Here is a 14,089-nt window from a genome sequence, read left to right as displayed (position 1 = left end):
TTCAGTTCTACTCTCTTGGCAAGTTTCAATTATACAATAAAGAGTTATCGATTATAGTCACCAGGTTATACATGTGATCATTGGAACTTACTCATCTTATAGCTGAAAGTTTGTACCATTTTACCAACCACTCCCTATTTCTCCCATCCCTTACCCCCTGGCAACCACTTTTCTACTTCCTGTTTCTATGAGTTTGACTGTTTTTTTTTTTTCCACATATATGTGATACCATGCAGGATTTGTCTTTCTGTGTCTGGCTTAAATGCCCTCCAGTTTCATTCACGTCGTTGCAAATGATATAGTTTCCTTATTTCTTAAAGACTGAATAATAGCCCATTGCACATATATACCACACTTTCTTTAACTGTTCATCTGCTGACAGATACTTAGGTTGTGTCTGTACCTTGGTTATCGTGAATAATGCTGCTATGAACATGGGAATGCAAATATCTCCTTGAGATGGTTTTCTTTCCTTTGAATATATATACTCAGAAGTGAAAATGCTGGATTGTACAGTAGTTCTAATTTTAATTGCTTGGGAACCTTCCATTCTGTTTTTCATAGCTCCTTTTCTCCACACCCTCCCTAGCATTTGTTATCTCTTGTCTTTTTGATATTTTGTGGTTTTGATTTGCATTTCCCTGATGATTAATGATGTTGAGTAGCTTTTCATGTACCTGTTGGCCATTGTATGTCTGATTTGCATATTGATTTTATATCCTGCAACTTTACTGAAGTTGTTTATTAGTTCTAACAGGTTTTTGGTGCAATCTTTTGGGTTTTCTGTATATAATATTTTGCCATCTGCAAATAGTGATGCTACTTCTTCCTTTCTTATTTGGATGCCTTTTATTCATTTTTCTTGGTTAATTGCTCTGGATAGGACTTCCAGTACTATGTTGAATAAAAGTGACGGACATCCTTGTCATGTTCCTGATCTTAGAGGAAAAACTTTCAGCTTTTCACCATTGAGCATGATGTTAGCTGTGAGCTTGTCACATATAGCCTTTACTATGTTGAGGTACCTTCTCTCTCTACACAGTTTGTTGAGTGTTTTTATCAGGAATGAATGCTAAGTTTTGTCAAATGCTTTTTCTGCATCTATTGAGATGCTCATATGATTTTTATCCTTATTTTGTTAATGTATCATATTGATTTTTAACATTTTGTTAATAGCATATTGACTGGTGGATGTTGAACCATACTTGCATTCCTGGAATAAATCTCACTTGATCATGGTGAATGATCCTTTTAATGTATTGTGGAATTGGATTTGCTACTATTTTGCTGAGGATTTATGGATCTATGTTCATCATGGATATTGGCCTGTAATTTTCTTTTCTTGTAATGTCCTTGTCTGGATTTGGCAATGGGGTAATGCTGACCTTGGAAAGTGAGTTTGGAAGTATTCCCTTTCTATTTTTTGGAAGTCCTTGAGAAGAATTGGTGGTAATTCCTTACATGTTTGCTAGAAGTCACCAGTGAAGCCATCTGATCCTGGACTTTTGTTTGTTGGAAGTTTTTATTTTTATTTTTTTAAAGATTTTAATTATTTATTTGAGAGAGAAAGCGAGCATGAGCGGAAGGCAGAGGCAGAGGGAGAGGGAGAAGCAGACTCCCCATTGAGCAGGGAGCCTGATGCAGGGCTCAATTCAGTACCCTGAGATCATGACCTGAGCTGAAGGCAGATGCTCAACCGACTGAGCCATCTAGGCAGCCCTGTTGGGAGGTTTTTGATTACTGATTCAATCTTCTTACTGATAATTGGTCTGTTCAGGTTTTCTATTTCTTCATGATTCAATCTTGGTAGGTTGTATGTTTTTTCTCCATTTCTTCTGGGTTGTCCAAATTTGTTGGTGTATAATTGTTCATAGTAATTTCATGATCTTTTGTATTCCTGTGGTATTAGCTGTACTGTCTCCTTTCCCTTCTGATTTTATTCATTTGAGACCTTTCTTTCTTGGTAAGTCTAGTAAAGGTTTGCCAATTTTGTTTATCTTAAAAAAAACCCCAGCTTTAATTTTATTGCTGTTTTCTATTATCTTTTTGGTCTCTATGTCATTTATGTCTGCTCTGATCTTTGTTATTTCCTTTCCTCTACTCATGTTGGGCTTAGTTTGTTCTTAATTTTGTTTCTCCTTGAAGTGTCAAGTTAGATTGTTTATTTGAGATTTTTGTTGTTGTTTCCTGAGGTAGACATTTCATTTCAGTTTGAAGAACACCCTTTAACATTTTTTCTAATGCTAGTCTAATGGTCATAAACGTCATCAGCTTTTGTTTGGAAAACTCTCTCTCCTTCAATCCTAAAGGACAACTTTGCTGTGTAGAGAATTCTTGGTTGGCAGGCTTTTTTTTTTTTTTTTTTTCTTTCAGTACTTTGAATATATCACCTCGCTCCCTCTGGCTGGCAAGGTTTCTGCTGAAAAATCTGCTGACAGTCCTCTGGGAATTCCCTTGTACATAACAAGCTGCTTCTCTTCTTGTCTTTAACTTTTGACAATTTATAATGTGTCTTGATGTGAATCACTTTAGATCTTCTTTAGTACATTTTGGACTTCCTAGATCCGGATGTCTGTTTCTTTCCCCAGGTTAGGGAAGTTTTTAGCCATTATTTCTTTGAATAAGCTTTCTGACTCTTTCTCTCTTCTCCTCATAGGACCGCCCAAACCTGGATATTGTTCTCCTTGATGGTGTCCCGTGAGTTCTTCATGATATCTTCATTTTTAATTCTTTTTTTTCTTTTTGCCGCCCTGGTTGGATGAGTTCTACTGGCTTATCTTTGAGCTCATTGATCCCTTTCTTCTACTTTATCTAGTCACCTGTTGAACCTCTCTGGGGTATTTTTCAGATCAGTTATTGTATTTTTCAGCTCTGTGACTTCTGTTTGGCATTGTTTGATAGGTATTTTCTATCTCTCTGTTGGAATTCACATTTTGTTCATGCTTTGCCCTCCTGACCTTGGTAAGCATCTTGATGACTGTTATTTTGAACTCTCTATCAGGTAAATCACTTATCTCTGTTTCACTAAGATTTGTTTCTGGAGATTTTAGCTCGTTCTTTTGTTTGGAACACATTCCTCCATTTCTTTATTTTCCTTGACTCTCTGTGTTGGTTTTTGTACATTACATAAATCAGCCACCTCTCCCAGTCTTAACAGAGTGGTCTCATGTAGGAGATGAACCTCACCAATTAACCCGGCCCTAGCTCCTCGCTGTCTCTCAAACCTTTGTGATTGTTCAAGCCTTCTTCTTTGTTCTTAGTGGCTTCTCTCGTAGTTGAGGGTGTGTCAAGACCCATCAGGATACCGAAGGGGAGGACTGCACTCACCACCTAGATGCAGGCTGATTAGAAGTGGCACCCTCAGGCAGCAGTGGGAAAGTATGTCGTTAAGCCCCTTCCAGGGAGAAACTGGGAGGTAGATGTTTCTGCTCGTTACCTCTGTGCTGAGCCCAGATATACAACCAGAGTGCTACTGGTGCTCCTGAACCTGTGATGAACTGTTTCTTTGTTAGAGTCTTGTGGGAACTGTGATTGCAAATCCCCTTGGCTAAAAAAGCCAGGTGATCGATCTAGGTGCCCGTCCTTTAGGTAGGAGCTGTGAAAACTGGGGTGCTAGATGTGTGTGCAAGCTCCTTCCAAGGAGATACTGGCAGCTTGCTTCTATTATTGGAGTAGGCCGAAGGGAGATGGGAAAGGTATCTGCTGGCTTCCCTTGTCTCGAGGGAAGATTGCAGTTAGCCCTTAGATGCCTGTTAAATTGGAAGGCTTACTCTCAGGTGGTAGCTTTTTAAATATTTCAATAAACCCCTTTCAAGGAAAGATGGGAGACAGTTTTTTGCCTGTTTCCTCTATGCTGAGCACTGGGGGGACAGTCAGTTAAGAATTGCTTCTTTGTTTGCTACAGTTCTGTGGGACTCATGAATGGAAGCCTCTTTGGCTATCAGAGCCAGGGATCAGAGACCCATCCTTGGGGTAAAAGCCATAAAAGTTGGGGTGCAGACTTGTGCACAAGCTCCTTCCAGGAGGACACTGGCAGCTTGTGGTGCATTAGAAGAGAAGGTGAGAACATCCTCATGTTTCCTTGGTCTTTGGGGGTGGATCACAGCCAACCCCTAGTGCCTGCTAAATTAGAAGCCTGGCCTGGGGGCAGCAGCTTTCAAAGTATGCAGGTAAAGCTCCTTCATGGAAAGACTGGAAAGTGGGAGGTTTTGCCTGCTCCCTCTGTGCTGAGTCCTGTGGGGACAGATGTGGTGATTGTGGTGTGCCCTGTAGGACTTGCTTCTGTGTTTGTTACAGTCATGTGGGTCTCACAATCATAAGCTTTGTTGGTTTTCAGAGCTAGGTGTTTGGCACCCAGTCTTAACAGTTGGGGTGCTAGATGTAGGGTCCAAACCCTTCGCCCTTCTGGGAGAAGCTGGGAGTTGGAGGTTCTGTCCTGGCTGTATGGCACAGTGCCAGGAGTATGGTTTATGGCAAGAGTATGTCTCAGCCTTTCCTACCCGTTTTGACGTGGTATTTTCTCATTCATCTGATATGTAGGAGCCACTTAGCTAGTTTCTGGATCTCTTTCTGAGGGCACTGCCCCATGTGTAACTGTAGGTTTGGCGCATCTGTGAGGCCAGGGACCTCAGAAGCCTCCTATGTCACCATCTTGGATGACTCCTCGCCACCATTCTTGCAGAGTGCTTTCCCGGCTTCACGATGAGAAGGGAGGTTTGGGGATGAAGGAAAGAGTTGTCATTCGTTCAAAAAGCACTTAATGAGTACCTACTATATCCTAGGCATCCTAGGCACTGGAGGTTATAAAGACAAAATAGGTACCTTCCACTAACAAAGCTCTGAATTTTAGTGAAGAGACAGGAAAACAATATTTCAGTGTAATGACTGTGTAACAGAAGCATATACGTTGTCTGAGAGCTTCAAGGAGGTAATGGGGCGGGCAGATGGCTTCATGCAGGAGGTGACATATGATCTGGGTCTTGAAGGTTGAGTAGGAGCTTGGCAGGAAGGGATGGGCACACTCCCTTTAGACACTGTAGATTTTATTACTCAGAGAGCACAGTCACTGTTCCCAAACTACTTTGATCGGGTACTGCCACTGAAAATGATTTCCTCTGAGATTTTGGACAATGCCATTAAAAATCCAGAAGTCTTAGTTTGCCTTCCAGTTGAATAGGGAGAGTAACATCTACTGCTTGGAACCACTGGGAGAATGAATCAATTTATGTGGTTTGCAAGAGCAAGTGTTTACTTATTAGAGAGCCTCCAGAGGGAATATATGGAAGGAAACAGAGCATGGGGAGGAGAACAACCAGGCAGGAGCAAGGGGAAGCAAATGGGACTGGACTCTCATTAGCCTGTGATGAATTGATCTTCTGTCACCAATTTCCCAAACTCCTAGCAGTTTCAACCTAAAGCTTGTTCAATATTTTAAAACCAATTTAAAACCAATTTTTGAGTTTGCTTTTTAAAAAAATTATTGCATTAATCAAAAAATGCATTAAGTTTAGGGTCAACCAGCCTAACTGATGGAAAAAGCCTGATTGGGCCCCAGGAGACATGGGCTTGCTTGGCTGGATAATGTCATATCAAAGACTGGAAATCACTCAACTTTCAAGGGAGAACAGTGGACAGTAGCCACAAATATTGAAAGGAAAAGCTTTACAGGTGAATTGAATTGAAAGGAAATGTGTAGAGGGTTAATGAGGGTATTTTGTTAGTATGAGCAAAATTCAGACATGAGGCTGCATCCAAAGCCTTCAGTTCCAAGAGGGGGGCTGCAATTATATTTTTATTTTTGGGTGTGTAGAGTGTACTCCTTTCAAAGATTTCATATCAGTGGAATTGCAGAGGTCATCCGCCTGGAGATCACTGCCATTTGAGAGAAATACAGGGAACAGAAAACAACTGGCCCTATTAAAATAAAAGTCTTTCTTTCTCTTACTGAATGGAATGGGGTCTTTTAGTTAGATAAAATAGTTCATGCGGTTCATCCCTTTCCATGTCCAAGAGTAGCTATGATTGAAATCAGGAGGCTTTGGAGACTTGGAAAATCAGATCATAGAGAATACACTGGTTGTTCAGTATTCTTTCCCCTCCTCTGCCCTGCACCTGGAAGGCTGACTCCCAAGGCTGTGTCACTAGGACCCCCTGAGGTTGGCTTTCGGTTGGATGTGGCCCAAATGGAAGACATGAGCAAGAGATCAGAGGGTGGAAGAGAGGAGTCGAGATGTCCATCTTCATCCCTTCCTGCTTGGGGCTGGACCCTCTGTGGTTACACGTCCTGCCAAGAGGCCCCACCTCCATGACGCCAGACCCCAGGGTTACTCCCCATGTGACACCATCTCCTCCTTTTGTCCCTTCAGGCCTCAGGTGGTCATGGCTCCCCACTGATGCTGCACTCGGAGGCCCTCCACATTGTTTTGGGTTCTTGTGACTCTTCCCCATCACTGTAGGTCATCTGTGATCTTTTAGGTTAAAATCTCTTCATGTGCACATCTGATTGGATTCTTTTTCCTGTAGGACCTAATAAATCAGAGACTCAGGGGAAAAAGGCAGCAAACCCCCAAGAAGTTGCCTTCTGTTCTCAGGCAACAGTGGATAGACAGATTCCTCCAGTTCGGTTGGTCAGTTTGTTTTGTTTCAAATAAGAGGAGTATGAGTTTGGTCCAGCAGCTTGAGCAAGGCAGGAAGGAGCCTCATTTCAGGGAGGTCTTACGACAGGGCCGCCTCTTCCTGGATTCTGTCTTGGATAAATCTGTCCTGAACTAACTATTCTTTTCCTGAATTCCTATCATACTGATTGTTTGTGCAACCCTTGTGGCATCTAATAACATAATATAAAGTTTGTGACAGCAGGTACTTTAACCCCCAAGCCCGGAACAAAGCCTAATGGATTACAGGTGTTTAACACATATTTGATGAATCAATGAAACAATATCTTTTTCTTTATAGATGCAATGATCATTCAACAAACATCTATTAAATATCTGTGCACCAGATAAGATATTTGCCTCTGTATCTTTGTCTATGCAGTATTTTCTGCTGGAATGTTCTTTATCATCCTTAACCCACTGTCCTTTTGACAAACTCTGATCTAACTTCCATGACTTTTCTGGGGAAGCATTATACAAAGCTATAGACTTCCTAAACTTTGTTTTAGCATATTACTATTGTTACATATTTTCCGTTAAGTCTCCCCTATGACTCCTTCATGTGACTATGAAGAAAAATATACCAATCTGCAGGGGCACCTGGGTGGTGCAGTGGGTTAAGTGTCTGACTCTTGATTTTGGCTCAGGTCATGATCTCATGGTCATGGGATCGAGCCCTATGTCAGGCTCTGTGCTCAGCAGGGAGTCTGTTTGAGATTCTCTCTCTGCCCCTCACCCTGCTTGCTCTCTCTCTGAAATAAATCAATAAATCTTTAAAAAAATACTTACCTACAGTTTTCTAGCAGAATATCTGGTGGATACAAATGATTGCTTTATATATATTTATATATACAAATGCTTGCTTGCTAATTGGTGGTCTTTGCAGACACAGGCCCCTGGATCCTGGTCATCTATGCTTAAGGCCAGCTCTAACTTTCTTTCTCCCACTTTCCTGTGTTGAGCAATAAGGTTTTAATGGCTTTAAAAAATTCTGGGGGGTTCCCTCCATCTTTAACACCAAGGTTGGTTGGTTTTTCTTGAATGAATAAGGAAGGGGATTATCAGGTGGGTCAGGCATTTGGACAACTCTTAGGTTAAGCGGTTCTCTCCTTCACCTTATGGCTACTGTTTTCAAACAAAGAGACATTCAGGTATCACTTCTTGGAAGCCTTTGCCCATGTTGTGGTCATAAGAGCATATGGATGTAAGTTGCTAGACCAACTCCATTTCTCGGCGCCTTGGTCTAGTCTACCTCTTCTGGGCTACTGTGGTCCTGAGGCAGGCGCGTCTCAGGGTTAATATTATTCCTGATGTCAGTATGCATTGAGCTCATATTTGAATGCCTCTGGGCTAAAATAAAATCACCAGAGAGGGCATTGGCTGCCTCTGTTGCAGAAATGGCTATTCAGACTTGTCTCCCAATATGCTCATGGCCAACATTTTAGAAGCTGATGAAAAGACCTGAATTCACTAGTTATGTTTATTTGGTTATGTTAATATTAGTAAATAAATCCACAGAATACCTTACAAAGATACACTTCTTTATGTTCTGATTTTAGAACATTCAGATACTTTAAATCTCTACTGTAAAATTAAAATGTTCTGAAATTTCTGTGTCTGTCTATGAGGCTCCCGTCAAGAAAGTAACTAAAAGATTTATCTGGGTAGATTTGATGTTTAAAACCTTGTTAACATCTCTATCAGTAGAAAAATAATGAGCAAAATTCATCAACTGTGCTGAAATTTTTACTCCTTCTCTCTAAGGTTTGGTTGATCATAATTAATAAATAAAAGAAAATGTATTTGCATTTCCCTGAGCCTGATAGAGTATACTGGAGATTAAGGCTCAGTAAACACATTCTTTACCTAATCAAGACTGAAATACAATTTAGCATACTTTATGATATTGCTTAGAAACAATAATATCCTTGCATCGTGTAAGACTTCTATGCGCATCATTCATGGAGATAGTTTCACCAATGATTTTAAACACGGCACTTTTGAAAAAAATATAAATGTGGGGTTAATATTGATTGATCTGATTCAGAAATTGTTAAATTGTTTTCTCTTTTGTCTAAAGACTCCTCTGATCATGCTATGTTCCTTTTCCCTATTCCACATACCCCTGGGGAAAGTATGGGCATATCCCAATGGACATCTACAGCCCTACCCTGAGGAGGTGGGTGGTTCTGGCAGGGTCATGAGGGTGGGATAGCCAGAGCCCCCATTCCCCGTGGGTGTAGGCTAGTCTGGTTTTGGGTTTATTTTTGTTTTGTTTTTATTTATTTTTGATTTTTTTGTTTTTTAGATTGGAAACTTCTTGACTTTCAGCAACCAGCTCTTGTCTCTCACCCACATCCCGAGCCCTATTTTGTGGAAGGAAGAGGGCACTCTACCTGAGTAGCCGCTCCTGAGGCTTCAAAGAGGGCGCCACATTCACCTTCATGGTACGCTTCCTTACAGTCCCGGCAGAAGACGAGCTGCAGGAGAACACACACGTGTTAGGGATGGGTTTGTTGGCTGTGTTCGGACATAACATGTTTTTCCTTTTCCAAGCTCACTGCAGTCATTCTTCTGACTGTGTCACCGTGTCTGTGCCAAATTACTTTTTGCAAAGAGAAACAAAGTTATATTTTGATGGTATTGTTTGCTCTTTACTACATAATGTTCAAGCACTCTAACAAGGTTTCAAAGGTGCGTGAGTCATATTTCCTACCTTTATGATGTTTCCTGTCTGGCAGAAGAGACAACGACGCACATAAATACCTGTTGTTGAGTGTTACTGGTGTTAGAATACGAGGAAGACAACTTTATTCAAGAATTTCACATCCAAGGTCTGTGCACATACACTGAGGATTTATATGTTCATGTTAATAGACTTAGTTTTGCACTGAAAGCCTATGACAGAAAGCAGAAATAAACTGTGTCCCCTGCGAATTCATATGGTGAAGTCTTGATCCCCAGTACCTCAGGATGTGATTGCATCTGGAAATAGGGTCTTTGAAGAGGTAAGCATGGTAAGATGAAGTCATGACAGTGGGCCCTAATCTTTATAAGAGGAGATCAGGACACACACACACACATGGACTGAGAGATGACCGTGTCGGGACACAGCAAGAAGGCGGCCATCTGCAAGTTAAGGAGAGAGGCCCCAGTGGAAACCAACCCTGCTGACACATTGCTCCTGGGCTTTTAGCTTGCAGGAGTGTGAGAAAATAGTTGTTGTTGTGTGAGCCCCCCAATCAGTGGTATTTGTTGTGGTGGCCACAGGTAGCTACCACGTGGCCTGGAGTGGATCTGCTCACCTGGTGATGGTACCCCTTTTCATCATTCACATACCACAGAATGGAAGAGACCTGGGGAGCAACTAACTGCTCTCCACCCTCTATCCTCAGGGAAGAAAGCTACAGAAGTGACTGCTGGAGAAGGAAGCTGTCCTCCTGCTGTCGGGAATCTGTAGTCCCCTTCAGAATGACTCCATCACCACCAGCCATGCTCTAGATGGTTTGGCTAAGGGTGTGGGCCCTGTAGTTGGACACACGGGATTCAAGTCATCATCCTGTCACCTGCCAACTGACACACTTCAGGGAGCCACCTTGGCAGCCGTGCCTCAGCTCTGCGCCCTTGGAGAAACCAGGGTAACAATAACTATCACGTCGGATCCTGTACGAGGTGGGTGAGCTAGTCCACATGACACGTTCTGAACATCAAGCAGATAACAGCCAGGGACTGTTTTCTCCTCATCCCATTTCACAGCTAAGGAAGTGGTTGCTTCACTAGAAAACAGGTTCCTTTCAACGAACATTCTCTAACTCCCTGGGGAGAAACACGTCTCACAACAGAAACCGTATTCAGAGAAGACGCTCTGGCAGCGAGGAGAGCATGAGCAAGGAGTACGCAGTGCAGGCAGCAGGGGTGGTTTTCCAGCATCGGCCCAGAATGAGTTGGTTCTCTTCCCATGGAGAGGTGGGTTCTAGGTCTCTTCACTTAAATATGGATGTTTCATACTTGGCCGATAGCCCATGATGGCAGTGACGGTACGCTGCTTTCTGGGCCCAGGCGCGAGGAAACAGGCAGCTTCTGCTCCTGCCAGCAGCTCCTGAGAGGCTCGTGTGCAGAGGAACCCAAGCCCCAGGCCAGCAGTCCTGGCGGAGCTACGAGCAGGCAGTCGGCACCAGCTCGCCCGCCGAGCGTCTGAGCCACATCTCCAGGAGGGTGTTCCAGCCCCCGGATGAGTTGCCCCACCTGACCCCACGTGGAGCAGAGACAAACTGTCTCCTACAGGACCCTGCCCCAAGTACGGCCTAGTCGGAAAAAAAGAAAATAAAGCAAAACAGGAACACGATTATTGTTGTTTTAAATCACTAAGCCACCGATAACAGACAGAGTAATGGCAGCGAGAATCTGGAAGACACAAAAAGTTGCAGAGGCTTCAAGTTCTCAGATGAATGTTCTATAGCACGAGCCAGGAAGTTAGCGCAGTTTTGCCTCAGGTAAGACTGGTTCGAAGTGGTAAACAAAACCCCAGACAAACAGGGTACAGAAAAGTCCAGCTTCACCCCCAATACACCACCACCCTTCCTTGCCTCCAAAAGAACAGCCCGTCTGAGGCGGTTTTCCTTCATGCTGTCTTCACCACAGAAACAGGTCTCCCTCCCTCCCCGTGTCCGATTTCTTGTTTCAACAGCTTGTCTGAAAACTGTCTTAATCTCCAAGCGTACTAAGCAAGAAAGGCAAGAATTTGATAAGGAGAAGGTCTCTATAGATAGGATGCAGTCTACCTTCTAGCCATGATTTTCCTATGTCTTCTCACAGCAAAGGGATTGGCCCCCATTTTGTGGGATGTGAACTTTATTCAAAGATTTGTGTTGGTGGGAGACGGGTGTGTGTCAGATTGTCTTTATACAATCCGCCAACACCACCGGCTTTTAATTTCTGGCATTTTTTTATTTTCCCTGAGCTGAAAGCTAATCCAGTGAACAGCGAAAGAAGTGGATCTTAGCACTTCCTCTTAAGATGAACAATTTTTTTTTTTTTATTAATGTGTCTGCTCATCTTTGGGTTTGCCCTAGAGCCACCGCTCTGCTCTCACGCACGGTGTTGGAGAAAGGCAGCCTGGACGGTTCAATCATCGAGAGGAGCTCACTGCGTGATTCCACCCCAGTGCCTTCCGCGGAAGCAAGTCTGATCTCTCGGCGTGACAGGGAAAACGGTTCACATCTTATTAGCTAGTGGATGAGATATAAAACCAGTTTCATGGTAGAGGAACACCCTGGAGGTCGATCAGTTTGTCAGAATAAATAGGCCTTTCCTGACACAAAGACATTAAATCCCTTTCACACTGGGACTACAAAGAATGGACTAAAAAATAACAGACAAGGAAGCGCGCATGAAGATGAAGGCCTCCGCATTTCAGCGGGCAAAAGGCAAGCCGAAACTGCGAGAATCCGCTGGTGATGATTCCACATTAGTGTACTTGTTCATTTGCTTCGATTCAGAGAGGATAGCTTAAATACAGCGATATCGTGCCATGGGCTTCCTAGCTAAATAACTTGAGTCTTTTTCATATAAAATGGGGAAATATCTAGAAGATCTGATCTTAAACATCTTCAGGGTTTTTCTTTTTTTTTTTTTGCTTTGCTTTGTTTTGTTCTTGTTTTTTTTTTTTTTTTTTTTTTTTTTTTTTTTTTTTTTTTTTTTTTTTTAGAGTGGGGGAGGGAAAGAAGGAGAGGGAGAGAGAGAGAGAGACAAACTTAAGCAGCCTCCGTGCCCACTGCGTGATGAGTCCCACACGGGGCTTGATCTCATGACCCAGAGATCATGACCTGAGCCGAAATCAAGAGTCAGACACTTCACTGACTGAGACACCCAGGCTCCCCCAAAGTGTTCACGTTTTTAATTACGTTATTCAGAATTCAAGCAGGTGCTTGTACAAATGTTTAGGCCCATCAGTGAACCACACTGTGCGCCAAGGCACCCTGGGGACTACAACAAGCTCACAGGGGAGCAGTGGGATATTTAAATTTTTGAGGAAGGCACAGTGATACTATGTGTTGGACACTCTGTGAATTATAACTGAAGGCAGTTCATGGTGTTACTGTGGACTGCGCTCCCCTTCTGCTGATGACGTATGTCTGCAGAGCTGGGTTTTTGTTGCTGTGATAGGACAACATCTGTCGGCAACAGGAGATGTAGTTATTTAAGAACAAAATAAACTATTTTTTCTTTCAATTTATGTGAAGTATCTTTTCAAATGACTATTGTGTTGCTAAGACATTAATTCTTACTATGTTACTTGGACCTAAGTATTTAATAAACAACACTGTTTGGACCTAAGTATTTGATAAACAAATCTACATCTCTTTTGGCCTAGGAGCACCACGAAACACTTACTGAGTTGTTAAGGGCACGGCGGATGGAGGAAGGTTGGGGAACTCTGGCTTAGGCATACACAAAACTCCTTGAGGTAACGTTTTGGGCCAGTTTTCAAACACTGCCAGTAGCACAGATATTTCTAGAGAAAGAGCTTGAGGAGAAGACAGATCTGGCTCCCACATTTTCACATTCAGTGTGCTGACTCTGCCTGTCTCTCCTTTGGGGCACATGGATCTTGTTCTAACCGATAATGCAGAAGGCTGCAATTTACCCGGGACTTGCTATGAACTAACTGTGGTCTCACATCTGCTAGAGATACCTTACGAGTAAATACTAATTGATGGGAGGGACTATCAAACATTTATGTAGTATACTTTTCGCGGATTGTTTTCTCTTGAGATAGATCTGATAAATGGCATCAATTTCTGTAGCTTAAAAATGTTTTTTTTTAAAGACTTTTAGGGGCACCTGGGTGGCTCAGTCAGTTAAGCATCTGCCTTCGTTTCAGGTTATGATCCCAGGGTCCTGGGATCAAGCCCCGCGTCGGGCCCCCCTCTCAGTGGGGAGTCTGCTTCTCCCTCTGCCCCCACCCCAGCTTGTGCTCTACCTCTCTCAAATAAATACATAAAACCTTTTAAAAAGGATTTTTAAAAATTATAAGCATAATACATACTTATAATGTTGGCTCTCTAAACTCTATCCCTTTTTAGATTTGACTAGAAAGCAATATATATAGATTATATCACCTTGGCTCCTACAATGTTAGCTTTCCATGTCAACTTGGCTAGACCACAGTCTCCAGTTATTTGCTCAAACGCTAATCTGGTGTTTCTGTGAAGGTTATTTTGTGGGCCTATAACATCTATACTCAGTTTGCTTTAAGGAAGAGAGATGATCCTAGATAATCTGGGTGAGCCTGATTCAATCTGCTGAAAGGTTTTAAGAGCAGAACTGAGGTTTTCCCAAGAAGTAGAGGGTCTGTCTGGGGACAACAGTTTCCAGCTGTGCTAGCCTGCCCCCTTCCTAGAGACCTGCCGGCGGAGTTAGGGCCTGCCTGTTCA

At 42.7% G+C, this 14,089-nt stretch overlaps 1 protein-coding gene across 4 annotated transcripts in view; it reads right to left on the bottom strand.

Annotated features, from left to right (window-relative positions):
* Positions 1–14,089, bottom strand: part of PRKN (parkin RBR E3 ubiquitin protein ligase) — a 1,246,455-nt gene that overhangs the window by 29,339 nt on the left and 1,203,027 nt on the right. For all 4 annotated transcript variants that reach the window (XM_026504660.4, XM_057311210.1, XM_057311211.1 and 1 more), the window contains exon 10: positions 9,050–9,133. In XM_026504660.4, coding sequence (XP_026360445.3) covers positions 9,050–9,133 — 84 coding nt within the window. The remainder of the gene's footprint in view (positions 1–9,049; positions 9,134–14,089) is intronic.

This window comes from Ursus arctos, unplaced genomic scaffold (assembly GCF_023065955.2).
Source record: "Ursus arctos isolate Adak ecotype North America unplaced genomic scaffold, UrsArc2.0 scaffold_13, whole genome shotgun sequence".
NCBI lineage: Eukaryota > Metazoa > Chordata > Mammalia > Carnivora > Ursidae > Ursus > Ursus arctos.
This window is presented reverse-complemented; position numbering and strand designations above follow the sequence as displayed.